Source organism: Podarcis tiliguerta (assembly GCF_965153285.1).
Source record: "Podarcis tiliguerta genome assembly, chromosome: 16".
Classification (NCBI taxonomy): domain Eukaryota; kingdom Metazoa; phylum Chordata; class Lepidosauria; order Squamata; family Lacertidae; genus Podarcis; species Podarcis tiliguerta.
The window spans coordinates 1,498,804-1,526,609 of record NC_139549.1 but is presented as its reverse complement, the minus strand read 5'-3'; the positions used below and the strand labels follow the sequence as shown (position 1 = coordinate 1,526,609).

Sequence of the window (27,806 nt, the reverse complement as noted above, 5' to 3'; positions counted from 1 at the left end):
GAGAGAGATTTGTACAAAATGTTCTCCCCATGTTTGCCCAGAAGGGCATCTGCTTTGATTTTATAGAAAATTTCCCTAGGCTTACCTCTTCTGGTGAGTTTGATGAAATGGTGGAAGAAGGTTCGAAAACAATCAGCATTATTGTGGGAAGCACTGCCAATGCTGTGGTTGTACATGGTGAAATTCAAACAATTATGGTAATGAGAATGATACCCAAACTTGCAGAAACAAATGATGTGTCAATACAAGGAAATAGAAAAATCTGGATTATGATAGCCCAGATGGACTTCACCTCATTTCCCTTTCAAAGAGGTTGGGATGTCACATTCCTCCATGGGGCTCTATCCTTTGCAGTTCGCTCTAAGGATCTTCCAGGATTCCATAAATTTATTCAGATGAGAAAGCCTACCTTGGAAAAAGAAGATGGCTTTCTCAGGGTTTTCTGGGAAGAGGCATTTAATTGTGGTTTTCCCGACCCTGCTTCAGAGAAGAAAGATGACAAATTCTGCACTGGGGAGGAGAATATTGAGAGCCTTCCTGGGTCTGTTTTTGAAATGAGCATGACAGCCCACAGCTACAGCATCTACAATGCAATCTATATTTTGGCACATGCTTTGCACACCATGCAGTCCACCAAATTAAATTGCAGAGCAATGGCAGGAGGAGCAAGATGGAAACTTACAGATCTTCAGCCGTGGCAGGTAATGTTGTCTTCCAGTTAATACAGATGTTTGTAATCAACTCTGGAACTCAGCCAAAGGGGGCACTTTTCTTGAATACCTCTGTCAGTAGGGGAAACTCATTGTGTGTCAAGGCCTTGAGCCCTCGCCCAGTTGTTGAATAATAAAACACATGGACACCAGTATTTTAGATTTGCGGTCTAAGTTCTAGCAAATTTAGGCCAAGACTAACTGTAATTCTTAAAAGAACCACATCTTACCTTCACAATGAACATTGCTACAATTGAAATTAGCCTTCACAAAACATTTAAATGAATATTGTGTTCCATAATGTCAAACTTTTTTATATCCTCATGAGCAGGGCTTTTTTTCAGCCATAACTCAGGGGAACTCAGTTCTCTTCCCTCTCAGGGGGGCACCATTGCTATTCCAAGGGAACGAGGGAGGTGTTTGTGGTGAGTTGCAGCACCTCTTTTTCTAGAAAATAAAGGTACCCCTGACCGTACGTGCCAGTCGTGTCCGACTCTAGGGTTGCACACTCATCTTGCTCAAGAGGCCATGAGCCGGCGCCGTCTGAGGACACTTCCAGGTCACGTGGCCAGCGTGACGAAGCTGCAGCTGGCGAGCCAGCACCACTGCAGCACATTTACCTTCCCGCTATAAAGCGGTACCTATTTATCTACTTGCACTTAGGGGTGCTTTCGAACTGCTAGGTGGGCAGGAGCTGGGACCGAACGACGGGCGCTCACTCCGCCGTGGGGATTCGAACCGCCGACCATACGATCGGCAAGTCCTAGGCACTGAGGTTTTACCCACAGCGCCACCCTCGTCCTTTTTCTAGAAAATAGTACAGCTTATTATGAGCTCTACTATTTCTAGAAAATAGTACAGCTCATTAATTCGTTTTTCCTTTAGCGCCATCCATTTTGGATAAGCTTGATAAACTGACTCATTAAAAGAGACGCATTAAAAACACAGAGAGAAAGACACTAACATGCATCTTTTAAGGAGACCATGAACTATACCTCTTAAATGTTAAAGATAAACACTCTATTTGTACAAATATTACTTATATTTAATTATTTTTGGCATCTTCATTTATTGCTTTTTTCCTCTTCAAATTTAGCTCCACCACTTTCTGGGAAGAGTTTCATTTAATAATAGTGCCAGGGAAGAAGTTTCCTTTGACCAAAATGGGAAATTAATAGCTGGATTTGATATAGTAAATTGGGTCACATTCCCAAATCAGTCATTTCTCAGAGTCAAAGTTGGAACGATGGACCCACAAGCTCCCCCAGAAAAGAGGTTAACCATTCATGATGATGGTATCATGTGGCCCAACTGGTTCAACCAGGTACGAAGTTGTTCTGGATTTTCTCTAGTTTTTTGCTCAGTCCAAAATCTGCCTCACTGCAACACATTGAATCACCATCAATTATCAGACTAGATATATTAAAGAAAACACCTGTCTGTTTGAGAGAAAGCTATTGTGTTTCCAAGTCTCTTTGCAGAGGTATCCGAGCTGCAGAGTGTCACTAGTCCATTAAATTCAAAGTAGCCCAGTATGTCTTTTAATTAGAATATCCTTCCTTCCTTTCTTCCTTCCTTCCTTTTTTCTTTCCTTCCTAGTATTTTGCATGCGCGCACACCACCAATCCATTCTGGAGTTATTTGGCCCCAAATCAAGTGGCAATAAGGCAATGTTTGATTAGGGTTCTTAAAACTCCAATTGAACATACTGTCAGAAATGCTCTCCACCTTTCTTTAGACCATACTTCAGACCCCTGCAGTCAGGATTGGACCATTTACTCAGAAGTTGGTGAGCAGAGGGCTCAATCCTGCTCAATTTGATGGCACCCCAGGTCCAGGAGCGGCGGCAAGATTGTGTGCAACCTCGCTGCTGCTCCCAGAGCTTGCGGGGCTGGGTGCTTCCCCCGACCCCAGCCTCCAGAACAGGCAGCTATCCGCAAGCCTGCCGAGCGATCCCTCTCGCTCTCCAGGCTTCAGGGAAAGCCTGCATTCACTCCATAGGACGCACACACATTTCCCCTTCATTTTTGGAGGGGGAAAAGTGCGTCCTATAGAGCAAAAAATACGGTAAATTGTAGGGCACATGCAGGTGATGAAGAAGGTAACTCTAGAAACAAACGGCACTGAAAGATTGCATCAAGAGCCAACGTTTATGTCAAAAATGCTTGAGCAATTTCTATAATGAGATATTGACCCAATAAGCTTTCACCTGAACATTTTTTAAATTGATAGAGATTAGCACTGCCATGCTAATATCAGTAGAAATTTAAATACTTACTAATATGGTTTTCATAAAGGGAAATGTACTGGAGTAATGGTAGAAGTTCCAATTCTACAATTAGAGCAAGATTTAAAATCTATTGCTTAACTCTCATGTTTACTATTAGAAGATACGTCAGTGAGATGCAAACTCCTAAACGATTTCCTTCTTTCATTTATGAACAGGCACAACCCACTTCTCTGTGTAATGAGAATTGTCATGTAGGTTATAGAAAGAACAAGAAGGAAGGAAAGCCATTCTGCTGCTATGATTGCCTTCCGTGTCCAGAAGGGAAGATCTCAAACAAGGAGGGTAAGGAATGCATCACAGGCTTTAATTTTACCTGTGAATCAGAAGCTCCTTTGTCTAGTGGGAAAAGAGTATGGAAGTAGCAGATATATATTCTGGCATCTCTTAGATGCATTGTGCCAATTTGGGGACTGAAGACCTTTTTAAAATAATATTTCCTTTTTTCATTTTCAGACATGGACGACTGTTTAGAATGCCCTGGAGATCAATATGCAAACAATGAACAGGATGGCTGCCTCCCCAAAGACAAAACTTTCTTGTCTTATGGAGAACCGTTGGGGATCAGTTTGGCCACGTTCGCCCTCTTCTTTTCCTGCATCACAGCTTTGGTGCTTCAAATATTCACAAAGCACAGAGATACTCCCATAGTTAAAGCCAACAACCGCAACCTAACTTATATTCTCCTCCTTTTTCTCCTGCTCTCCTTCCTTTGTGCTCTGCTCTTCATTGGCCAGCCTCAGGAAGTCACCTGCCTCCTTCGGCAAACTGCTTTTGGCATGATCTTCTCAGTGGCAATTTCTTGCATATTGGCCAAAACTGCCATTGTGGTTCTAGCTTTCATGGCCACCAAGCCAGGGTCCAGCATGAGGAAGTGGGTAGGGAAGCCATTGGGCACCCCAATTGTTCTTTCCTGCTCCCTTATTCAAGCCACAATCTGTAGCATATGGCTGGCCACTTCTCCTCCTTTCCCAGACGTTGACATGCACTCAATGACTGACGAAATAATACTAGAATGTAATGAAGGCTCCACTGTCATGTTTTATTGTGTCCTGGGATTCATGGGTTGGCTGGCCATTGTGAGCTTCACGGTGGCTTTCCTAGCTAGAAAGTTGCCTGACAGTTTCAATGAAGCCAAATTCATCACCTTCAGCATGTTGGTCTTTTGCAGTGTGTGGCTCTCCTTTGTTCCAACCTACTTGAGCACCAAGGGCAAATACATGGTGGCTGTGGAGATCTTCTCCATCTTGGCCTCCAGTTGTGGGTTACTGGGCTGCATCTTTACCCCCAAATGCTATATTATTTTACTGAGGCCTGAGCTGAACAGCAGAGAGCAGCTAATAAGAAGACAGTTTTAAATAATCCAGAAGTCTAAATCATGCTCATAATTCAAGGTGTCTGTTATTGCTATTTTATTTACTTGTATGTCATTAGAAATTAGGAATACTCTTGTCCCTAGAAATTAAAGAATCAACAAATAAAAAAAGAATTAACAGGTAAACAATAGTAAACAATAAAAAGATCTGGAGAAATCCCAAAGAGCTCCTTTAGGAGAAATTATGAGGACACAATCAGGGCAGTAGTGAATTGCTTGATTATTTCCATTACTGCCACTGACGAGGGTCAGTACAGTGATGCTTCTCGTTACGTACTTAATTCGTTCCGGAGGTCTGTTCTTAACCTGAAACTGTTCTTAACCTGAAGCACCACTTTAGCTAATGGGGCCTCCCACTGCTGTCGTGCCGCCAGAGCACGATTTCTGTTCTCATCCTGAAGCAAAGTTCTTAACCCAAGGTACTATTTCTGAGATAGCAGAGTCTGTAACCTGAATCGTATGTAACCTGAAGCATATGTAACCTGAGGAACCACTGTACTGATTCTGCGGCAATGCCTTTGAGCAGAACTGGCCTGGAACATTACTCTGTTTGCAGCAAAATGGGCAGCAAGACAGGGCATGCTCCTCCCTTGTGATTTGTCCCTTCTCCTATTTCTTTTTCATGCCCCTTTTAAATCTCAGCTCATTGGAAAACGCCTTATGCAGCCACCCTGGTTTTCTTTTGATGCAGCCCCTTTCCCTTTTTTTGTTTGAATTGTTTGCACTTGTGTTTTCAACATCTCACCTTTAACAAACCGTCATCAACCTCTCTCTCTCTCTCTGTCTCTCTCTCTCTCTCTCTTTCTCTCTCTCTCTCTCTTTCAGTTTTCTGGCCAAGTGATCTCATACAGTCGTTCCTTCAGCTTCTTGAAATCAGCTATCTTAAATTCCAGAGTGTGTGTGTCTGACTATGCTCAGATTTTCCTTTCTTCTGTATAATGAATCTCCAGAGGATGTGGTCTCTTCCTCCCAGAGTTCTCACTACTCCCACCTCATTGACCAGTTCTTCCTTACTGGTGAGGAGCAGGCCCGAGATAGTCAATCACCTTGTTGCTTTTTTCACCTTCTGGGAAATGAAATTGTCAGCAAGGCAACTGAGGAAATTGTTGGCTTTACATTTTTGGCAGTTTTATTTCCAACAGATAACAGAATAGCTGAAATCTCCCATGACTATTATATCTCTCCTTTTTAATGTTTGTCTACTCTAGGAATGGTGATCTGTTCTAGAAAGGCAATCAATCAATCAGTCTTTATTATGGTTAAAGACGAGACAACAGAAATAACAATAATGGTGTCAGGGACACTTTTGCTCTGAGAGACAGCGAGGAATCAGAAGAGGAAGAGGGGCAAGCTGAGGGGAGTAGAAACTTGAGTCCTTCGCACAGTCAGGAAGAGATAATCTACCCTCACTCTGGAATGCTGCCTGTGGAATCTGAAAACAATACAGAGCAAGCTGGAGGAGAGTGAGAGGGGTTTGACTCCACTCCGGATGAGGAGGGGTTAACAGAACCAGAATCCTCTAAAACCAGAACGAAGAGTTGGGTGTTAGAACAGTGCAAGACCGGAAAGAGGTGGGATAGGAGATGGGATATTTCTTGCCTTGGCAGGGAACGGAAGCCAGTCGCAGCAGCTGACTCCAACAGTGATTGATGTGTTAAGGATTTGTGAGCAAAGAGACAATGGGGAGGCTCCCCATTTCCTTCAACCTTGCAGAGAAATATTTGAGGTCATTTGGGGGAGACAAAATGGTTTCAGGACTTTTTTCTGTGGAGTTTCAGACATGTGGTTTATACATTTATGTATGTCAGCGGTTCTCAACCTGTGGGTCCCCAGGAATGGCTGCATTTGGTGAAGCAGACAAAGCTGGTTTATTGATCCTCATCCAGTCCCCAACTGCATCAAGACACTGAAGAGCTCAATTGGCTAGACCGTGGGGCTGATAATGCAAAGTCTGCAGGTTCAAGCCCCATAAGTAACGGCTGCACATTCCCGCATTGCAGGGGGTTCAACTAGGTAATCCTCAGGGGCCCTTCCAACTCTATGATTCTACCACCGGGGATGAAAAAGTTACGGTGTCCACCCCCCAGGCTATGAACTCACCGGTTGCCCTTATGTGCCTTGTAAGTTAGTGACCATGCAGATCAGAAGAGGCAATGGGGCATCAGACACACAGAGTAAGGAAACAAATATTGGTGTGCATTGCAAATAAATGCATTGAACGAAAACAGGCTATGATTGGATCCTTCCATTCTTTATTTTTGTAGTCATCTACATTTGAGCTTGCAGAATAAGGTCTTTTCAAGGTGGTTTTTGAGGGCTGATGCCAGAGAGTCCCAAAACGTAGGTGGCAGAGTGTGGGTTGTGCATTAAAACAGCGGGGTGGGTGATCTCTTGGTTTTGTTTTTGTGTAGTGATCATGGGATCCAGTTACGTTCATCTTAAGGTGTCTTCTTAGAGCCAAGTATCCTTAGGCACCTTCTTACAAACATAGTTTATTGGTAGATCACATTGTACTGCCATCCAGCATTTGTTGTAGTAGCAATCAAAGGACATTGCAATACAGTCGCGGTTCGGTTCTCTATTTGGCTCATAGTAATTCCAGTAGCTAAAAAGAAAAGAAACAGCAGCACTGATCGTTCAAGATTGGATGTCTACTTCCTCACTCACTCCCCATGCCTTCTACTATTACTTGGAAACGTATCTTTTAAGAAGCGTATCTTCTGGGATTAATAACAAATGACATCCCCATAAATAAGAAAAGGATATTCTTCTATGCACCCGCTGCCGCAAGAGTTCTTATAACAAAGAACTGGAAGGGAGACAAAATACCCACAATAATAGACAGGCAAATCAAACTTATTGAATTTGTCGAATTGGCCAAAATGACGGCAGCTATCAGAGGTCAAACAAGTCAAAATTTAATAAAAGAATGGAGTTTCATGAATGAATATACGGAAAAACACTGCTCTGGTACAGAAATATTGATATGTAAAGAACAAAGTTTGTAAGGGGGAAAGGTTACAAATGCAAGTAAAATCAGAATATTTGTCAAATACAATATAACAACACAACTGTAAAGATAAGTTATAGAATTAAGGTCAAGCAACGATGGAAGGAAGTCAGATTTTAACTCACATTTCGAGTTATGTCGTACCAATGGTGGGGGTGTGAGGTGGGGGGATGCTTTGTGTTGCTAACATGTACATATGTGTAAACCTTCCTTTCTGTTATTTTGTAGAGATAAAAACTTCAATAAAATTAATAATAATAACAATAATAAACTGTAGAAATATTTTCCTAAAGAGAGTGTTGCTCAGCTTTAGGTTCCTACAAGTCCCTTTGAAGCTGAGCCAAGCAGCACAAACCATTGTTTTCACCCTCTTCTGAATCAGCACATTCACTTGTTTAGAGAAGCGGGAAGAGTAGCCTTCCTCCCTCTGCAACCTAGTGAGAAGAAGCAGTCACTCACCTGGATAATGATGTGGAGGAGTACATATCTAGACCTTTGGTCATAGAGAAAAGTGCATGGCAAAATATATTTGGAGAGCAAATGGATCAATTATGTAATCAGAATCTGAAACTTTTTGGAACGTATGTCATTAACAAATATTTCTTCAAAAACTTACGTTTCTGAAGCTATCTTCCCTGACAGCCATTTCCATATCCCTCCCTTGTCTTTAAAGACTCCAATCCAAAAAACCTTTTTAAGATTTTGTACTTCAGTGCTCACAAAAAGCTAGGGAAGGGGTGGAGAAAGAACAAATAAAATATTTTAAGACAATGTCCCTTTCTCTGGGAGACTACAGCCCTTTACAGAAATTCAACAGGCATAAAACAAACACATTTCAAAAGGAACAGGTGTCACCTTTGAAGACCGTACCCACATTTTTTTGGAAGCAGTGATCAAAACTATACATAGTATCACCAATAATAATTTCATACAGTGGATGTGGTATTGTCCCCCTGATCAACATTATGATGATGATGAATGATGATGATGATGGAATGAAGGAAGCATCCCAAAGAGGAAATATTGTAGTGAAGGGTAACTTCACCTGCCCTCACCAAGACTGGCTACATATGTATTCCAGTCATGACACAGAGTTAAAATTTCCAAATACTGTTAATGACTGTGCCATAGAACAGTTGGTCTTGGAGCCATCTAGTGGGACAGTGACCTGTGTGGCAAATACTCCAGTTTCTGCATCCATGTTGGTTGGTTGGTTCCAGAGACACTGGAATCAGTCTGGTTGTGGTATGCTTAATGGCATGATGATGGGGTCTCACCCATGTCTATGCCCTGTGCCACCCCAGTAGCCCTTCTGCCAGGGCTAAGGTTCTGGGATAGGGATCTAGAAGAAGAAGAAGAGTTTGGATTTGATATCCCGCCTTTCACTCCCTTTAAGGAGTCTCAAAGCGGCTAACATTCTCCTTTCCCTTCCTCCCCCACAACAAACACTCTGTGAGGTGAGTGGGGCTGAGAGACTTCAGAGAAGTGTGACTGGCCCAAGGTCACCCAGCAGCTGCATGTGGAGGAGCGGAGACGTGAACCCAGTTCCCCAGATTACGAGACTACCGCTCTTAACCACTACACCACACTGGCTCTCTTAACCACTACACCACACCTGCAAGCTCCTCTGGAGTCATCTCCATGATACTGGCATGCCAGAGGGTTAGGGTGGTGAGCAAAGCCTTCTTTCTAAGCACTCAGTACATCTCACAGAGCCAAGGGATAGATGCCCCTCAAGTATCTCCTCCTTCACTCCCTTCAAAACCTCCTTCCTGAATGCCAGCTTCATTCTATTAGAGCTCAGCAGCTCCAAGAAACCTTAGTTAGTCCCAGATGGTAGCAGCTGCTCCCTGCCTCACCCACCCCTTGACTTGACTGATGGAGTTGCTGTCTTGGCTGCATACAGGTAAATGTAACCTTCTTAAATGGATAGTGATGATAGGAGCCCATTAGCTCAAGAAGATCCCCTACCTTTCCTATACTCAGCTTTGATGCTCACCTGTTCTTCCACTGATTCCGCAGAAAGGAGGTTGGCGCCTTCCAGCTCACAATTTTTTTGGGCATCCATCCATGAGGCTACCTGACTAGAAAACCAATATAAGGTCCTTTCATATATAACCCAGCCTTCGTTCAAGTTTTCAGTAAGGATATCTTTGAGTCAAGCCATGTATGGAGGAAGTAGAGAGAGAAAAATAGGGAATTTAATGGGAACCATCTTGTATGTCTGTGCAGATTTCAATTATTTTTGTTAAGTTCATTTCTGTGGCCATGTGATAACATGTCTAGGAAGCTAAGGAAGATTAAAACAAGAACAACATTAACTCTTCAGCCCATGCTGATGCTGCAGTAAATACCTGGGTGGGCATAGCTGGGAGTGCAGTAAGAACCTTTTATTTGAGGGAATAGACAAAAGAGTATGTCCCCTAACAGGTCTTATCTGAACCTCAGGGGCCTCACCTATTTGTTTCCACCTGGATACTCAGGACAACATCAGGGCAGACTTGAAGATTGGGGAGGGGAAGTAGCTGTGGCTTATCAAAATTCTCTTTCTCTCTCTAGGCTCTCTGTGGAGGCAGGGAGGGGAACCCTAGATTGAAGGAAGCAGTGGTAAAACCACTCCTTAAGAAATTTTCCCTGGACTCAGAAAATTTACGTAACTGACTGTCAGTTGCTAATCTCCCCTTCCTGGGCAAGGTTCTTGAGTGGGTGGTTGTGGACCAGATCCAGGTGCTCTTGGAAGAAACTGATTTTCTAGATCCATTTCAATCAGGATTTTCTGGATCCTTTTCAATTTAGGCCTGGTTTTGGCATATGTCTTTAAAGGCAATGATATTTCCCAAGGACAAAGTGAAAGAGGGGAAATGGCATTATACAACTCTCACAAAATGTGTGTTTTGCTGCTGACCATCTTTAGCTTGCTTCTATGTACAAGTGAGGTAATAGGCATTCATTCCCATTCTTTGCTTTTACATCTAAAGCTTTATAGACAATTTTATAATCGCTTTACCAATTATGTATTCAGTGGCCAAGGGGTCAATTCACTGTGTGAGTGGGCATGAGAGCTTCTTTCTGATGACGGGCTTGTCTTTCCTCGCAATAGAAGCTAAATCTCAACAGTTCAGGAGAGCTGATCTGAATATCTCTGATGTTTCCCTAGGGTGGCTCTAAGAGTTTTCAGCTAGAGGAGGGGCTTTCAGCTGGTGCAAACTCAAGACAGGTTCCCAATGCACTACAATTCTTCAGCATCGTGGGATAGCTTACCAATTTCTTTTTGCAGTTCATCATTTTTATTGGCAAAATACCGCATTTCCTCTGATATGTTTTGAGCTGCAGCAAGTATTTCTAAGTCTGAAAAAATTGAAACAGTTTTTAAGGCAGGAGTATCTGAAATAACAATCTGCAAATATCAGGAAACCATTTCCAAACACTTAAAAACACTCAAGTCTGAAACAAGAAGCAGAGCTCCAGGATGGGGTTCTTGTGAATATGAGGGCAAACTTGATTCTCTGTGGCTGAGATCACCAACGAAAAGCCTCAAAAGAATCCTGCAGCTTGATCAGACCAAAGACCCATGCAATCCACTATCCTAGTCCCACGCGCTCTACCTTTGAAGGTGACCCGGAAACTGCAATTAATCCAGAATGCAGCAGCTAGACTGGTGACTGGGAGTGGCCGCTGGGACCACATAACACTGGTTCTGAGAGATCTGCATTGGCTCCCAGTACATTTCCGAGCGCAATTCAAAGTGTTGGTGCTGACCTTTAAAGCCCTAAATGGCCTTGGTCCAGTAGACCTGAAGAAGCGTCTCCACCCCCATCGTTCAGCCCTGACACTGAGATCCAGCGCCGAGGGCCTTCTGGCGGTTCCCTCATTGCAAGAAGTGAGGTTACAGGGAACCAGACAGAGGGCCTTCTTGGTTGTGGCACCTGCCCTGTGGAAAACCTTCAGATGTGAAGGAAATAAGCAGCTATCCTATCTTTAAAAGACATCTGAAGGCAGCCCTGTTCAGGGAAGTTTTTAATATTTAACGCTGTACTGTTTTTAACACCTGATTGGGAGCCGCCCAGAGTGGCTGGGGAAACTCAGCCAGATGGGCGGGGTATAAATAATAAATTATTATATTATTATTTTTATATTAAAAGTGGCTCATGAAGTATCTCTAATGTTCCCCTCCTATGTCCTCCTTTTCTGCTGGGAATCACAGGGTCACAAACCAATTCCCGCCTCGAGTCCCACAGGAAAGCCAAATATACAAAGAATACTTTGCAGTTTTCAATTATGCTTTGTGATATCAAAGAAAATTGAGGCACCGAAACTCTTTTTCTGCTGAATTCTGGGTTGCATCCCACATAATTCTAAGGAGGACATGATGTCAGTGCATCCCAGTGAATCCCAAAGTGAACTACAAGGATTGAACTCTGTTTAATTTAAACATGTTACAGCAAAAGTGTGGATGTTCATATAAAATGCTTACCCTCCTTGTCTATATAGACTGGATCAATCCCAACCAGAACAGTTCGAATCATATCCACTGCCATTTGAAACTCCTGTCTTTTTTCCAGTTCCTTCTGATCTAAGAAGGAAGTAGGTAGAAAAGAAATGAAGAAATTGTGTTCTAGCACGGTAGTCTGATAAACTGGGGAAGGAGATACTTGGTTTCAAACTGCTATTAATATTGAATTTGAATTGCTGACTTGTACAACAAACGTGCCCCGGGACCTTATGGAGAAGGACAAATAAAAAAATCAAATCAACAAAAACATGAAAATGAGTTCAATTAATATTTTCTGCTCTCAGCCCTTAGACTGAGCGTTCCCATGCCTTGATTTAAGCTGCCCTGGTGGTCGGAAGTCCTGTTTCCATTTGGCCTGCTACTTCTGTCACCAGATGGTTGGCCTTCCTTAGAGAGCTTTAGATTTTGGGGTGTCTAGATACACCTGCCCTCTTTGTCCTACAGACTTGCATTTGCCAGGCTGCCTCATGCTTAAAATATGGAAATTCTTGGTCATTTGGTTCCCTCCCCCTGAGCTTTGCTTACTTTGGAGTGCCCTTTAAAAATGAATTATCTAGGCAAATAGGCCATGTGTTCATCTACCCAGTGCTATGTTACTAGAAAAAGAGACACCGGAACACACCATGAATGCCTCCCTTGTTCTCTTAGAATGGCAGGGGCACCCACCTGAGAGGGGCCAGAACTGAGTCCTGATTAATTCTAGCTGAAAAAAGCCCTGCATATATCTCGATATTTAGGTAGGCTCTGGACCCACCTACATTGGCCATGGCCTTAGCCTCCTCAGCCTGTTTCCCCCAAGCACTTTCCTTCATGGGACTGGAGCTCTAGCAGAGGGCATGTAGTGATCAGGTGGGATTGCTATGAGGAATTATAAAAAATATGGAGCAAGCCATTTGTGTCAGCAATGAAAGCATTGCGTTGACTGGGTTTGAGCCATTTTGATATGATTTCTGATCTGCGTCTCTGATATTTCTCTGCCTGACAGGCACATATCAGCATTCTAAACACAGGCCAGTTGTTCACCAGGCATCCTGGGTCATGAAGCTAGAAGGTAGCTTTGATGTAGTTTGTTAATCGTTCACAAGGAGATGGTAAATACTACCTATCCTTCCTCTCCTGTTTACTCCTGTTTATGACCTCTGGGGTTTCCTAAAAGCATTCCTCGTTGCTTCCTCTTTTATTTACTCTGGACTACTATGCATGCTCAAATTAGCTCTTTGTAGTTTTAACTTTTAACTTTGTCCCCACGTGGGGTTTTTGAAATGCTCAGAGGAAATCGGATTGGTTCTTACGAACACTGTGTAAAAAGTTCTTTTGTGAATAAAACGACCTGGGCCAAGGGGTGGAGAGAATTATTATTATTATTATACACACTCCTCCCAGAGTCTTGCTGGTCAAGCCTCGTGTGCATTTTATTAATCAGAGTCCAATTCTTCCTTGCTTTGGGAACTCTACAGGGCAGGGTGGCGAGGTCAGGAATGGGGGCTCTCCCACAGCAAATGAGGATTAGTTGGGAAGGGAGGAGAGAATTGCAAACTGGAAAAGGAAATTGTCCAGGGTGTCCCAGGGACTTGTGTTAGCCTATGCCTCTCTTCCAAGTGCTGGAAATCACTTTTTCAGGGAGAAGAAAACAGTGTCATTGCTCTCAATGGGTGACAGCTGTAACTCACCCCTGGAAATCAAAGAGAGATGAAAGGGGTAAAGGGAAGGTGGATCCTGCCATCTTTTTTTGCAAATGCTATTGGCATTGAAGCAAAGCCCACAACAGTAGTATCAACGTACACCAATTATGTACTTACATAGCATGTAAATCAGCAGTGTCATGACAGTAAAGATGAAAATCTCAAGTACGATCAATCTTTCACCCGTTGGAGATTTGATGAAAGTAACCAACTCGTGAAAAGTTGATGCTTGAAGAGAGAAAATTCTGCTTTAGCCATCAATAGTCAACATACCATTCCCACCCCAGGGAAAAGGGTTTCCATGTGCTGTGGCAGCCATCAGCCAGAGACACTCAACTGTTCAAGGAGTGGACACTTGGGAGGATAAGCAGGTGGAGGAAGCAAGCCGAGATGCCTTGCTGCTTGAGGAAACTTTTCTGACCAATGTCTGGATCAGAAGACAGTAGCCTTTGATACTACTTTCTGCCCCACAGGCAAATGACAAGATGCTCCCTCCATTCACACAATTCCACATACACAAGCTGAGCTGGGCTGGTCATTGGCTCCTATTTCTATGCTGCTGATGGGGCAGCAGACTAGCTGAGGAGGTGCAGTGCAGTTTGTGTGGTCTACACCAGGGGTCAGCAAACTACGGTCTGTGGGCTGAGTCAGTCCTGACAGGGCTGTAAATCCTGGCCACAAGGCCATTTAAGGACCCTCCGAGAGTCTGAGGGTGAAACGCTGATGCGACAGCAGCTCTACCAATGAAACGCAGCGCCAAGATAATCCCTGCCGGTGGGAGGGCTGCGAATGGTGGGAGGGCCTCCAGAGACCTTCCCGCAGTCCAGAGCTCGCCCTGCTGTCAGCACAGTGGTGATTTGGCCTCCACTGCCAGCAGGAGGGCCCCCATCCCACCCCCGAAGTGTGGAAGAGGTGCTGACAGCAGGAGGCCCAGCAGGCCGCAACGCAGCACCAAACCATAGCTGTCAACTTTCCGCTTTTTTAAAGGGAAATTCCCTTATTCCGAATAGGATTCCTCGCAAGAAAAGGGAAAAGTTGACAGCTATGCACCAAACCCAGGTGAGGACCCCGCATCCAAACAATGACTATCATCAGTGCAGGTAAGGAAATAATAATAATTTTTAATTTTTATCATCTACAATACTGCCTTATTTATTTTACAGTACAGTACATTGTTTATTGCTTTCATTTTATGGCTCAATGGTCTCGTTAGATAGGAAAATTCATGTTACATTGCAAAAACATGTTAAATTGTTTTAGGGTTTGTTTTTAAAAGTCTGAAACGGATTAATTCTATGCAGTGTGCATCGAAATTCGTTCGCTATTATTTTTCAAAATATTCATTCATTTTTTAAATAATAATAATTCAAGACCCCCCACAAGGTCTGAGGGACAGTGGACCGGCCCCCTGCCAAAAAAGTTTGCTGCCCCCTGGTCTACACATCTCTACCCACCCCAGCACCTACTGCTTGAGGCAACTGCCTCATTCTGCCTAATTGTACAGCCATTCCTGACTGCACACACTGAAGGAACACAACAGCCAGCAGCAAAGAGTGGGCTCACCCCTGGGGTTTCTATGGGGCTTAATGGACCTCTGGCACCCAAAGAGCTGTGTGGGCTTTTCTCTGCACTCCTCCCTGGCACAACATGACCGGTTCCACTCCCTGCCCGTCTCTCCATCAACTTCCCTTTCCTGTGCATTCCTCTACTTTATGAGAAACCTCAACCCATATGACTGTGCTGTATACAGATCACCAGTTTCCTTTTCTTTTCTTTTACGCTTTCTGGACACTGCATGTCTTCTGAATGCTGCACGCTTTGCTAGCACTGGCTTCCCCATCCTCTCAGTTTTGTCTGTGGAACAACAAACTAGAATAAGACAACAACAAATGTAGAATAACACTATGCACATATTAGGTACAGAGTGGCGTCTATCAGTATGAGACCATCAGTCAAGAAGTTGTTGAGTCCAATATAACTGAAACATCTTTCTTTTTCTTCTGCTGAATCAGTCTCAGTTTTAAACCAAAAGAGATGTTCTGTATGGATTCCAAGGCATTTTTGAAAATTGTTTCAGGTAATATAGCACATTCATATTTTGCATCCTATCCCTCTCTAAACTCCCGGACATCTAGTTTACAGAACTCCAGTAAGATGTTCACCATTTGACAGATTGTGTGGGATCTATGAGGTCTTCAGATGTTCCTGGGTGCCAATGCCCTCCATCACAGGCATCATGGTCAATAGGTGAGGGCGATGGGCATTGTAGACCAATAACATCTGAAGGGTTCCCCACCCTTGATGGAAGGTATATACATTTAATTATAGAACTACCTCCTGATCATCAGAAAAGATGGAGTACAAGATCCAGTCTCAGTGAGATGCATATAAATCCAATTGAGTCTAGCAAGATTTTGGAGCTGGAACTGGAAAAGAAGCAGAGGGGGAGCAAAGACCCAACCTGACAGCTGATGCTGTGGCTTAAAGAAAGAACAAAGAGGGCTCTTGTCTCATTCCTTTTTTAAAGCCATCTCCACTCCTCCACCTGCAGCTGCTGGGTGACCTTGGACTAGTCACACTTCTCTGAAGTCTCTCAGCCCCACTCACCTCACAGAGTGTTTGTTATGGGGGAGGAAGGGAAAGGAGATTGTGAGCCACTTGGAGACTCCTTCGGGTAGTGATAAAGCGGGATATCAAATCCAAACTCCTCTTCTCTTCTTCTTCTTCTTCATCTGAGCTAGCAAATGGGATTGCCAAAGACTTGTATTTTCTGATCATGATTTGGATTGACAAACTGGGCCCATGAATCAGAGCAGGGCACCTGTATTGCCAGGGAATAAAACAGAATGTGCTGCTCCTGGTTTCCAATGTAGCTGCAGCTTTCATATAAGGAACGTGGCTGTTTGAGAAGTGAAAGGATGGGAGCGTAAATTCCGCTCACACCCCCTCCAGGAGTTGGGCGGGGTTTGCGACACCTCGTGGGTCTTACCTGGCCCGGTGCCACCCACCTTGTGCAGGTTGGCCGTCGCCCGCCCCCATCTCGGCAGGACAACGGGCTTTGTTTTCTTCCGACTGGATGCATCGCTGGACTTCGCTCTTGGTGAGGTAAGTGTTCCTCACCTTCATGGCTTCCCCTCAGGGCCAGGCAGGGGATTGGGGCCATGGTGGGGCTGGCTTAGGCCTTTCCATGGCTGGCACCTCCTTCCTGGCATTGGGGCTGGTTTGGGGCCACGCGGGTGGCACGGCCTGAGGCCTGCTGGGCCTCCCATGGTCAGCACCTCTTCCACGGCTTTGGGGGTGGGATGAGGGCCACACAGGATGGGAACATGATTACATCAAAGGATGGCAATGTAATTATATCATGAATTACATCTGTTGCCAGCGTGGTGTGAGACCTAAGCTATGGACTATATAAGGGCCAGCAACTGAAGGAGACAGGGAGATCTTGATACATTGTTCTATGTTCCATTCCAGAATAATAATAAATAATAATAATTTTTTATTTGTACCCTCCCCTCCCCAGGTGGAGCCGGGCTCAGAGCAGCTAACATCATATAAACAATACAATATGCATAAAACAAGCAATCAATTAAAATACATCCAAAAATTAATTCAAATAAATTAAAATTAAAACTGGACAAATGATGATCCTCAAGTTAAAATTGAAAGCAGTTAATACACGCCGGGACCAACTGTTTCGACTGATATTATAAGGACCTGTGAGCGGGCTGGGAAGCCTCCTTCGTGCTTGTTCTTATACAAAGAGAAAATGAGTCAGACAGAACCCCGACCAAAGGCCTGGTGGAACAGCTCCATCTTGCAAGCCCTGCGGAAGGATGTCATATCTTGCAGGGCCCTGGTCTCTTGTGAGAGAGCATTCCACCAGGCTGGGGCCATGGCTGAAAAGGCCCTGGCTCTAGTCGAGGCCAATCTAATCTCCCTGGAGCCCGGGATCTTCAGGGCCCGGAATGTGAAGAGAACGACCGTCAGCCAGTCTGAAGTGTCCCAGATAAGTCTTTCAAATCTCCATCAGCTGGGGACACATGTAGAACTGTACCTATTCTTTCTGTGTTACAATTATTGCTGCCTAAGATTTTTGGCTTATTGGTTGTATTGCAACTTTGTAGTTTATTCCAGTTGCTGTTGGCTTTATATTAGACTCCATTCTATGTTGCTGATCAATTTCTTTGCTAACGTTTACTAATTAATAAACGTTTGTCTCCACCTAAGAGTCTGTCCAGTGAAATTTAAAGAACCTCTTGCTTGTCTGGTGGTTGCCATTGGCCAAATAGCCATTAGGGGGCACCGGCAAGAGAGCACCTGTAGACAGCCCTAGAATGTACCACTACTCAGTTTCATTGAGTGAACCTGAGTTCTGGTATTCCAAAGAGGAAAACGATCTGTAGTTTCATAAACCTCCTGACCATTTCCCCTCTTTATGACCTTTTGGCCCTGAAATAAGACCCTGCAAATATCACAGCTCCTAATGAATGTTTTCCACCCTCCAGACCTTTTTCTGTTTGGATACCTTGGTGTTGTCATATACCAATCTCTTCTCTAATTTCTTCTTAAGGGTGCTACATCCTCCCACTGGCTAAGAAACACCTCCCTTGTGACGTCAGCGATTCCAGAACTCCTCCCATTTAGCATTCTACATAAAGCATAAACCCAGCAAAATTTTCTTTCAGATCTGTTATGCTACTTATTTTTCCAATCCTTGCTGCAGTTGTTGCATACATAAACAATTTTATAATTATTTATTATCATTGAAAGATTAAAAGATTATTATCGTTACAGTCAAACATTGGTTGTTGAACGTAATCCATTCCAGGAGCCCGTTCAGTTTCCGAAATCTTCCACAACCGAGGCACGGCTTCTGATTGGCTGCAGGAGCTTCCTGCACTGAAGCAGAAGCCACACCAGACATTTGGCTTCTGATAAACGTTCAAAAACCGGAAGACTTAATTCTGGGTTCTCGGCATTTGGGAGCCGAAACGTTCCAAAATGGAGGCATTTGGCAACTGAGGTTTGACTGCATAAGATCTCTACAACCAAAATAAACAATAGTGGTGAAAGTAGGCAATCTTATATTGCACCTTTCATAACTACATTTCTCTGAAAGTATCCCATTTACTATTAAATTTGCATATTGTTCTGAACATATGGCAGTAATAGCTCTTCCGGTTTTCTCCAGATTCCATGATTTCAATTAATTTTCTTAAGAATACCCAAAATATATTATCAAAAGCCTTTTCTGTGTCACAAAAGGACATTGCAAATGGTTTGTTGATATTTCTTCCATAAAATTCCAAGGCATTTATTACTATTCTCACCTGGCCCTGGCCCCAGCCTTGTGGAACACTGTCGCAAGAGACCAGAGCCCTGCAGGATTTGACATATTTGCACAGGGCCTGCAAGATGGAGCTGCTCCACCATGCCTTTGGTTGGGGCCCAGCCTGACCCCCCCTCCTTTATAAGAACCTTCTATCAGACCCTGCATGTAGGCCACCTCCCTAGCTCTTCCAACTGGCCCATATAAGACCAGCATAAATAGTTGGGCCAGAGGGCTGCCATCTGATTTTACTTTGACCTTAATCTGATTTTAAGCTGTATTTTAATTGATTGAAGCTCTTAATACATATTGGGAAATACATATTGTCAGGGGTTCAGGAGCAGAGTCACAGGAGAGGGAGGAAACGGAGAGCGAGGGGGAGGAGTCCGAAGGAAATGTCAGCTACGACAGTAGTCCGAGGTCTCTGAGTCTCTCCAGTGACTCGGAGGATTCACAGAAAGGGGCCCCCATAGTCAGGGCAAGGGGAGTGCCCAGGGGGACACCTCGGGAAGAAGGGGCCAGAGGGGACTCAGAGAGTAGCAGCTGGAAATCCGGACCAGCGTCCCCCCCAGAGGGCAGTAGGGGGGAGGAGTCCAAGGCATCAGGATCAGGGAGCGCGCAGGCAGAGGGAGAACGTGAGGCAGGAGTGGCCACACCCTCGTCAGGGAGCGAGGAAACGGTCATCAGGAAAGTTAAACGCGCGCGCGCGCCAAGTTCAAATGTACAGGAGGGCGGCAAGGTGGGCAGCCCGGGTAGGGAGCCAGGTCCTAAAGCCCGCCGAAGAGAGGGGGAGGAGTCAGAGGGGTCAACATCTGCGTCAGAAGAGTCCAGGAGGGAAGAGACCCCGGGGGGTAGTAAGACCCAGAGGAAGAGAGAGAGAAGGAAGAGGTGGAGTAAGATTAGAGTCTTAAACTGGTGCACAGGGGGCGGAGACTCAGACAGAGCTTCGCCGGTCTAAAGTCCAGACGTAGAGCTGGGACGCTGAGACTTGGAAATGGAGACTATTCTTCAATAAAGACTTTGATACTGTACTACCGGCTAGCGTGGGTTCTTGGTGAGCTGGGACCCGGAGCCAGCTCTGACAGTAAGCTCTGTCTCATTTTAAAATTTTGGCACCAAGAACCTCGCCACGTGAGTCGACGCAGCGAGGGCAGAGGAGGGGTGCTTCCAGAGCTCACAAAACTCAGGCAAGATGACGACGGAAGAGCAGATATCAGCCCTGCAAGCAGCTGTGACACAACTCAGCACGGAGGTAATTGCATCCAGAAAAAGAGAGGAGGAAATGAGTAACGCCTGCCGGGATCTCCAAGTAAGGTTGGACGTGCTTTCTAAACAGGGGCCACCTGGATCCAAAGCAGAAGGCATTGGCTTGGGAAAGAGGGGAGGCAGCCTTGTATCTCATTTTGACGGGAGTTTGCAGCAGTACCCCAACTTCAGAGCAGACCTGTTGTTTGCGCTGGATCTGCTTGACAAAGACTTTAGAGACGAAAGAGAGAAAGTGGGGTTTATCCTATCCCATTTGCATGGGGAAGCCAAAACGTGGCTGAGAAATTTATGGAGGGATAATGATCCGGCGCTCCAAGATGCGAAGGCTTTCATTAAAGCAATGGATTCGTGTTTTTTATCAAAGATAGACATCGATATTGCCAGGAGAGACATACATGGACTTAAACAAGGCAAAGCCAGCGTGCGGCAGTACCATACACGCTTTTTCGGACTGGTCCATGCACTGGGATGGGACAAAGCTTCTGCGCCAGTGAGAGACCTCTTTTGGGAGGGCTTGAATACAGAGGTAAAAGCGGAGATTGGAAGGGGGGAGAGGCCAAGGAGCACCCAGGAAGTAGTCCAGAGGGCTCTGGAGATCGGGGTGCATCTGGAGGAACGTCCTTGCAACAGAGAAGAAGGACGTTGGGGAAGGGCACCAGCCAGAGCACCTCCCTTCTATCCCAAAGAAGCAGCGCGTGCGCAATCCACACCCTCGCAGGGAGGGGGAGAGGAACCGATGGAGATCGGAGGTGCCAGGGCTCAGTCAGCTACCAGAGCCCTAACGCCGGGAGCAGTCAAAACGAAGCCTCCTAGAGGGAACAGGAAGTGCTACATCTGCGACAGTGCTCAACACATGGCGTGTCCCCAGAGGCTCCACAAGCACACTGCAGCCTCGGCAACAGTCAAAGAAGAAACTCAACTGAGAACACAGCAACAGTTAAACGACAGAGTCTGGCTGGAGGAAGAGGCACTGGGGTCCAGTCAGACAAGTCAATGAAGCAATCCCCAGCACTTTTGCAGCCCACAGACCCCCTCCCACCCAAACCAGTGGTGCAGCTTACAGCGTCTCTCCAACTGCCCAACGGAAGCACTCTGGAAGTGCCGATCACCATTGACTCCGGCAGCAACGCCGACTTTATAGGACTGGATTTCATTCAGCAGCACAATATACCACTGCTACCAGCCACGCTGCCCCTGAAAGTTGTCACGGTGGATGGCAGAGACTTGTTAGGGGGGCAGGTGGTACAACAAACGCAGCCAATGGTGATGCGGATTGGAAATCACCAAGAGGTCATCAGCTTCAACGTCACCAAACTGTCGGGCACACCGGTGGTCTTGGGCATGAGTTGGCTGCACAGGCACAGTCCAGCATTGGCGTGGTACCAGCGCCAACTGACCTTCGGTTCATCCTATTGCGCGGAACATTGCATTCTTCCTAGCCCGGAAGAAGGAGGGGAAGACACGCAGCTGCAATTAAGCACGCTGCGAGCAGTGCCACGCAAGTACGCAGCGTTTTTGGAGGTTTTCTGCGAGAAGGAAGCAGACAAGCTGCCTCCCCACAGGCCCTATGACTGCCAGATTGACCTCCTGCCAGGGGCGACGCTGCCAGCCGGGAAACTGTATTCCATGTCTGAAGACGAGCTGCAGGAGCTCAAGGAGTTCATAGACCTCAACTTAAAGCGCGGTTTCATCCGGGAGTCGAAAGCAGCGGGTGGCAGCCCTGTATTCTTTGTGAAGAAAAAGGACACGCCCCAAAAGAGGCTTGTAGTGGATTTCAGGCTCTTAAATTCAAAGACCAAGCCCACAGCCTTTCCAATGCCCAAAATAGATGACCTGCTTGCAACGGTGAGGAAAGGACGCGTTTTTACAAAGTTGGATCTGCGAGGGGCGTACAACCTGATTCGCATACGGGAGGGGGACGAGTGGAAGACGGCCATGTTCACGCCCCTGGGCACATATGAATACAGAGTTATGCCCTTCGGTTTACAAAATGGCGCCCACTGTTTTCAAGCCTTCATGCATCACGTCCTGGCGGGTCTCCTCTACAAGAAATGCGTCTGCTTCTTGGACGACATCCTGATATTCTCAGAATCTGAGGAGACCCACGAGGGGGACGTCAAGGAGGTTCTGCAGCGACTGCAGGAGCATCGGCTATACGCCAAGCTGAAGAAGTGCCAGTTCGACAGGAAAGAGGTGGATTTCCTGGGCTACAAGCTGTCGGACAAGGGGCTCGCCATGGACAGCGCCAAGGTTCGCGCAGGGTTGGACGGGAAGAGCCCGCGCAATCGGAAGGAGGTCCAACGGTTTGTGGGGTTTGCCAACTTTTACCGCAAGTTCATCAAGGGATTCGCAATGCACACAGCGGCCATTACCGACACGCTCAGCTCCAAGAAGAAGAAGTTCATCTGGACGGAGCAAGCGGAGCAGTCCTTCCAGAACCTTAAGCGTCTCTTCTTGTCCGAAGGGCAGCTATTGCATGTGAATCCCAGCAAACCGCTGAGAGTTGAGACGGACGCCTCAGACAGAGCCGTGGGCGCCGTACTGTTGCAGGAGGACCCACATGGGGACTGGAGACCGTGTGCCTTCTACTCTAGGAAGCTCAGCAAGTCAGAGCAGAACTACACCATCTGGGACAGGGAGTTGCTGGCCATTCATGCAGCATTCAAGGCGTGGCGGCACTTCCTCATCGGGGCCAAGCACACAGTGCAGGTTCGCACCGATCATAAGAACCTGGAGTACTGGCGCACGGCAAGGTTCCTGAACCAGCGGCACATCAGATGGGCAGAGTTCTTTGCAGATTTCGACTTCAGGATAGAATACATCCCGGGCGACAACAACATAATGGCAGATGCACTGTCCAGAAAGCCGCAATACCTCGAAGAAGCGGCACCAGCAGCAGCCAAGCACATTTTCACCCCGAAAGCGTGGGCGTGCGCTTCCGCAACCGTGGACCTGGAGGCGGTCCGTCGAGCACTGCAGGAGGACTCCTTCGCACTGGCCAAGATGGAGGAGGTGCGCAAGGGCACGGCGAAAGACGACGAGTTCCAAATACGGGACGGATTGCTCATCCGCAGAGGAGCACTCTATGTACCGGGAGACGACCTCCGTGCGAAAGTACTGCAGCAGTTGCACGACGCGCCCACCGCCGGGCACTTCGGCAAGGAGAAGACGGCAGAACTCGTTGCCAGAGATTTCTGGTGGCCCAAGATGAGGGGGGAAGTCGCGGAGTACGTCTCGAGGTGTGACACCTGCCAAAGGGCCAAGTCAGTGCACAAACCTCCGGCAGGACTGCTCGAACCGCTTCAGACCCCAAGCGAACCGTGGGAGAGGGTGGCCCTGGACTTTGTCACGGATTTACCCAGCTCAAGGGGTAAAACGGCAGTGCTAGTGGTGGTGGACATGTTCACCAAAATGGCCCACTTCATTCCGTGCGCGAAGGTGGCCACGGCAGAACAGACCGCCAAACTGTTCATAGACCACGTCTTCAGGGTGCACGGACTGCTACGGTCTATCTTGTCCGACAGGGGGCGCCAGTTCATTTCGAGCTTCTGGCAGAAGCTGATGGGTTTCCTGAACGTCAAGATCAACCTAGCGTCGGCGAGACACCCGCAGACCAACGGACAAGCGGAGCGCGTCAACGCCATCATGCAGCAGTACCTGAGATGCTATGCAAATCAACAGCCGACGACATGGGTGGACTACCTGCCGCTCGCTGAGTTCGCTTACAACAACACGAAGCACGTGTCCACAGGGGTGACGCCGTTCTTCGCCAACAACGGGAGGCATCCCAGAACCTTCCCGGGATTAGAGAGACTGGGGGAGGGGGAACCACAGGCAGCGGAAGTCTTGGCGGCAGAATTGCAGGAAGTTCACGAACAGCTTAGGAGGCAGTTAGAGCTTGCAAAGCACGCATACAAACTGCAGGCTGACAAGCACAGAAGGGTTGGGGAAGACATACAGGTGGGAGACTGGGTGTGGTTAGCGGCCCACGCAGTGCCGACCAGATCCTTAGCTAAGAAGAAACTCGGACATAAGCAGCTAGGACCTTACCTAGTTGAGGCACAGATCAATCCGGTGGCCTTCCGGTTGACACTTCCGGAGGGATCCAGAATGCACCCAGTATTCCATAGGTCGGTGCTCACGCCCTACAAAGCACCTCACCGATTTCAGGCGCAGGGCACGGCACCAGACCCGTATAGAGAGACCCCCCCAAGGAGGGAGTCGCCAAGAAAGGAACCCATCAACCAGGTCACAGAGATTTTAGACTCGAGATGGGGGGAAGAGGGAGTAGAATATTTTCTCGCAAGGGAAGGTACCCCGGCCAGCGCCAACAGTTGGGTGCCGGACTATGCCCTGGACGAGCCTCTCCTCAAAGAGGAGTTTCATGCCTTGTTCCCACACAGGCCCATGCCAGCCGAGTATTTCGACGACTGGCTTTTCACACCCACGCTTTCGACCAGCACGTTCCAGGGATTCACCTCGGACGAGGAACCAGCAATAGAAACACGTTCACCGGAGGGCTCGCCCTCGGGGTTTGCCTCAGACCCCTCGTTTTGGTGGGACAATCGAGGAGAGGAGAGGTGGCTGAGGGGACCTTGGCAGGCAACGGACCCAGAGGGGAACGAGGGTGTGATGGACACGGACGTGATGGGGGAGGACGTTGGGTTCGAGCATGGCGGCACGGAGATGGAAGCAGAGGAGAACGAGGTCGGCGAAGACACGGAGGACGAGCCGGATTTATCTAACTGGATGCACGCCATGGGGGACGAATTGTATCCACCATTCACCCCCACAACGACGGAGCACCCAGCACCCCCGCCGGAGGAAGGGGAGGGGGAAGGGGGGGCTTCGAGGGGGGGATGGATGTCAGGGGTTCAGGAGCAGAGTCACAGGAGAGGGAGGAAACGGAGAGCGAGGGGGAGGAGTCCGAAGGAAATGTCAGCTACGACAATAGTCCGAGGTCTCTGAGTCTCTCCAGTGACTCGGAGGATTCACAGAAAGGGGCCCCCATAGTCAGGGCAAGGGGAGTGCCCAGGGGGACACCTCGGGAAGAAGGGGCCAGAGGGGACTCAGAGAGTAGCAGCTGGAAATCCGGACCAGCGTCCCCCCCAGAGGGCAGTAGGGGGGAGGAGTCCAAGGCATCGGGATCAGGGAGCGCGCAGGCAGAGGGAGAACGTGAGGCAGGAGTGGCCACACCCTCGTCAGGGAGCGAGGAAACGGTCATCAGGAAAGTTAAACGCGCGCGCGCGCCAAGTTCAAATGTACAGGAGGGCGGCAAGGTGGGCAGCCCGGGTAGGGAGCCAGGTCCTAAAGCCCGCCGAAGAGAGGGGGAGGAGTCAGAGGGGTCAACATCTGCGTCAGAAGAGTCCAGGAGGGAAGAGACCCCGGGGGGTAGTAAGACCCAGAGGAAGAGAGAGAGAAGGAAGAGGTGGAGTAAGATTAGAGTCTTAAACTGGTGCACAGGGGGCGGAGACTCAGACAGAGCTTCGCCGGTCTAAAGTCCAGACGTAGAGCTGGGACGCTGAGACTTGGAAATGGAGACTATTCTTCAATAAAGACTTTGATACTGTACTACCGGCTAGCGTGGGTTCTTGGTGAGCTGGGACCCGGAGCCAGCTCTGACACATATGATTACTCTTACGCATTGGATATTTAATTTGGATTGTGGATGTATTCAAGTTTTGAAAAGATGGCCCTGTTAGAATTTATTCAAGGTTATATGCAACATCAGTAAATAGGTTTATTAGAAAACGGTTATCCATTTGTAGAACTTGTGTGTATGTGTGTGGTCCCAATTTCCACAGTTGTTTCCACTGTTTCTCATTATAACTTTCTCGATCTCCCATTCAGGAGCACCAGTTAAGACTTTGGTGAGATATGAAAAACATGTTTTTTTTTCTTGCAATGTGACAAAAAACTTAAAAGCCAGAGCAGATTATGGTTTGTCCTGTAATTACAAAATTAATCATAATTATGTCTACTTCTTCTCATTGCTGCTAGGGAATTCCAATGGACAGATGCAGAATTATGAACCAAGACTGCTGGGTGTTATTAATATCCCCAATGTCATTCTCAATCTGTGTTACTGAGAGCCAGGGCTCTGTCGGTCTGATTACTGATTTCTTTAAATTGTGCAATTCCAGTTTTGCGTCAGCTACATGTGTGGCTATTCTGCTCAGATGTTGTTATTCAGGGACATTCAAATGACAGTATGGGAAGAAATTAAGATTTTCCCCTTCAAGATAGCACTGTTTGCAAAATTGTTACTATTGCTGCTGCTACCAGTTGCGTGCAAGGTTCTTATTTCTCAATGTTCCATCTGGGATCCTCTTCCTATTCTTCACCAATATTATCAGTCTGGAGACCTCATCATTGCTGGCATTATGTCACAGCTTTATATAACTTCAAGTATAACAACCTTCAAGGAGCCCCCATCCGCTGAACTCTTTGATGACAATGTGTAAGGAGATGTACTTTGCTAGCCATATTATACCCCTGTAATCAAAATATTCCACATTTGTGATATTGTTGTTGTTGTTTAGTCGTGTCTGACTCTTCGTGACCCCATGGACCAGAGCATGCCAGACACTCCTGTCTTCCACTGCCTCCCACAGTTGGGTCAAACTCATGCTGGTAGCTTCGAGAACAGTATCCAACCATTTTGTCCCCTGTCGTCCCTTCTCCTTGTGCCCTCCATCTTTCCCAACATCAGGGTCTTTCCCAGGGAGTCTTCTCATGAGGTGGCCAAAGTATTGGAGCCTCAGCTTCACGATCTGTCCTTCCAGTGAGCACTCAGGGCTGATTTCCTGAAGAATGGAGAGGTTTGATCTTCTTGCAGTCCATGGGACTCTCAAGAGTCTCCTCCAGCACCCTAATTCAAAAGCATCAATTCTTTGGCGATCAGCCTTCTTTATGGTCCAGCTCTCACTTCCATACATCACTACTGGGAAAACCATAGCTTTAACTATATTATTTCATCATTATTCACCATTTCCCCCCTTTTAACAGTTCCAGTGTTTATGGTTGAGGGTAGATTTGCTCAATCAATATTGGTAACTATAAACAGAGTCTGTTCGTAGTGAGCAAGCACACAATTGTGAGAAGCTCTTTTAAACTATTTCTGTTTTGAAATCAACAGCTTTTAGTACTTTCCACGTTATTTGTGTAGAGACTCCCCCCCCCCCCGGCCATATTTCCCATTTTCAGTTTTGGATTCATTTATTGTTTATCAGTCACCTATGCTGAAAGGAATGGTTCATCACTTTCAATTAGTGAGTTTTAGATAATCCTTAGAATGAGAACTACGATGTCCTCAACTCATTTTAAAAATCTTCCCCCTGGTCTTATCATTTCTACAAGCAGCAGCAACAGTAATGGGATGAGGACTTGTAGTAAAAAAGCAATAATAGTAGTAGCAACAGCAACGGTATAGTAAGCTTCTGCCCTAGAAAAATACATGCACTTTGCTGTGGGAAGCATGACTCTGAGACACATGTAAATGTGTGATGAATATGTGAAATTTCCAAATGCAAACACAGAACCTTAATTACAAAATACCTCAGGATTTAACTCAAAATAAATTGCAATTAATATAAGAAAAGCACATTCTATTTTTTGAGTTTTCCAGAACT

General features: G+C 46.5%; 2 protein-coding genes across 9 annotated transcripts in view; both read right to left on the bottom strand.

Moving 5' to 3' along the window:
* Positions 1–27,806, bottom strand: part of LOC310666072 (uncharacterized protein) — a 1,539,811-nt gene that overhangs the window by 482,829 nt on the left and 1,029,176 nt on the right. The window lies entirely within an intron of this gene.
* LOC310666153 (asialoglycoprotein receptor 1-like) lies at positions 6,603–18,185 on the bottom strand. 7 transcript variants are annotated; one of them, XM_083416811.1, is made up of 9 exons: positions 18,106–18,178; positions 16,185–16,398; positions 15,333–15,431; positions 13,695–13,805; positions 11,857–11,955; positions 10,644–10,730; positions 9,382–9,533; positions 7,999–8,108; positions 6,603–6,977 (listed from the first exon to the last, which is right to left on the bottom strand). In XM_083416811.1, exons 3-9 carry the CDS (start codon positions 15,415–15,417, stop codon positions 6,824–6,826), a joined length of 798 nt encoding a protein of 265 aa, XP_083272937.1. In that variant the 5' UTR covers positions 15,418–15,431; positions 16,185–16,398; positions 18,106–18,178; the 3' UTR covers positions 6,603–6,823. The 7 variants fall into 7 exon arrangements, with proteins under 7 accessions (XP_083272937.1, XP_083272939.1, XP_083272942.1 ...); XM_083416813.1 differs by having other exon boundaries at positions 13,695–15,431; positions 18,106–18,185; XM_083416816.1 differs by lacking the exon at positions 16,185–16,398 and having other exon boundaries at positions 15,141–15,431; positions 18,106–18,181.

Bases quoted from the DNA above. Each gene is read 5' to 3' on its own strand.
- LOC310666153 (XM_083416810.1), bottom strand. From the start codon at position 15,417: ATGGGGAAGCCAGTGCTAGCAAAGCGTGCAGCATTCAGAAGACATGCA. The intron at 9,534-10,643 runs GTAAGCTATCCC...CTTGACTCAAAG, and splicing joins TGAACTGCAAAAAGAAATTG to ATATCCTTACTGAAAACTTG. The intron at 8,109-9,381 runs GTGAGCATCAAA...CCCCTTCCCTAG, and splicing joins CGGAATCAGTGGAAGAACAG to CTTTTTGTGAGCACTGAAGT.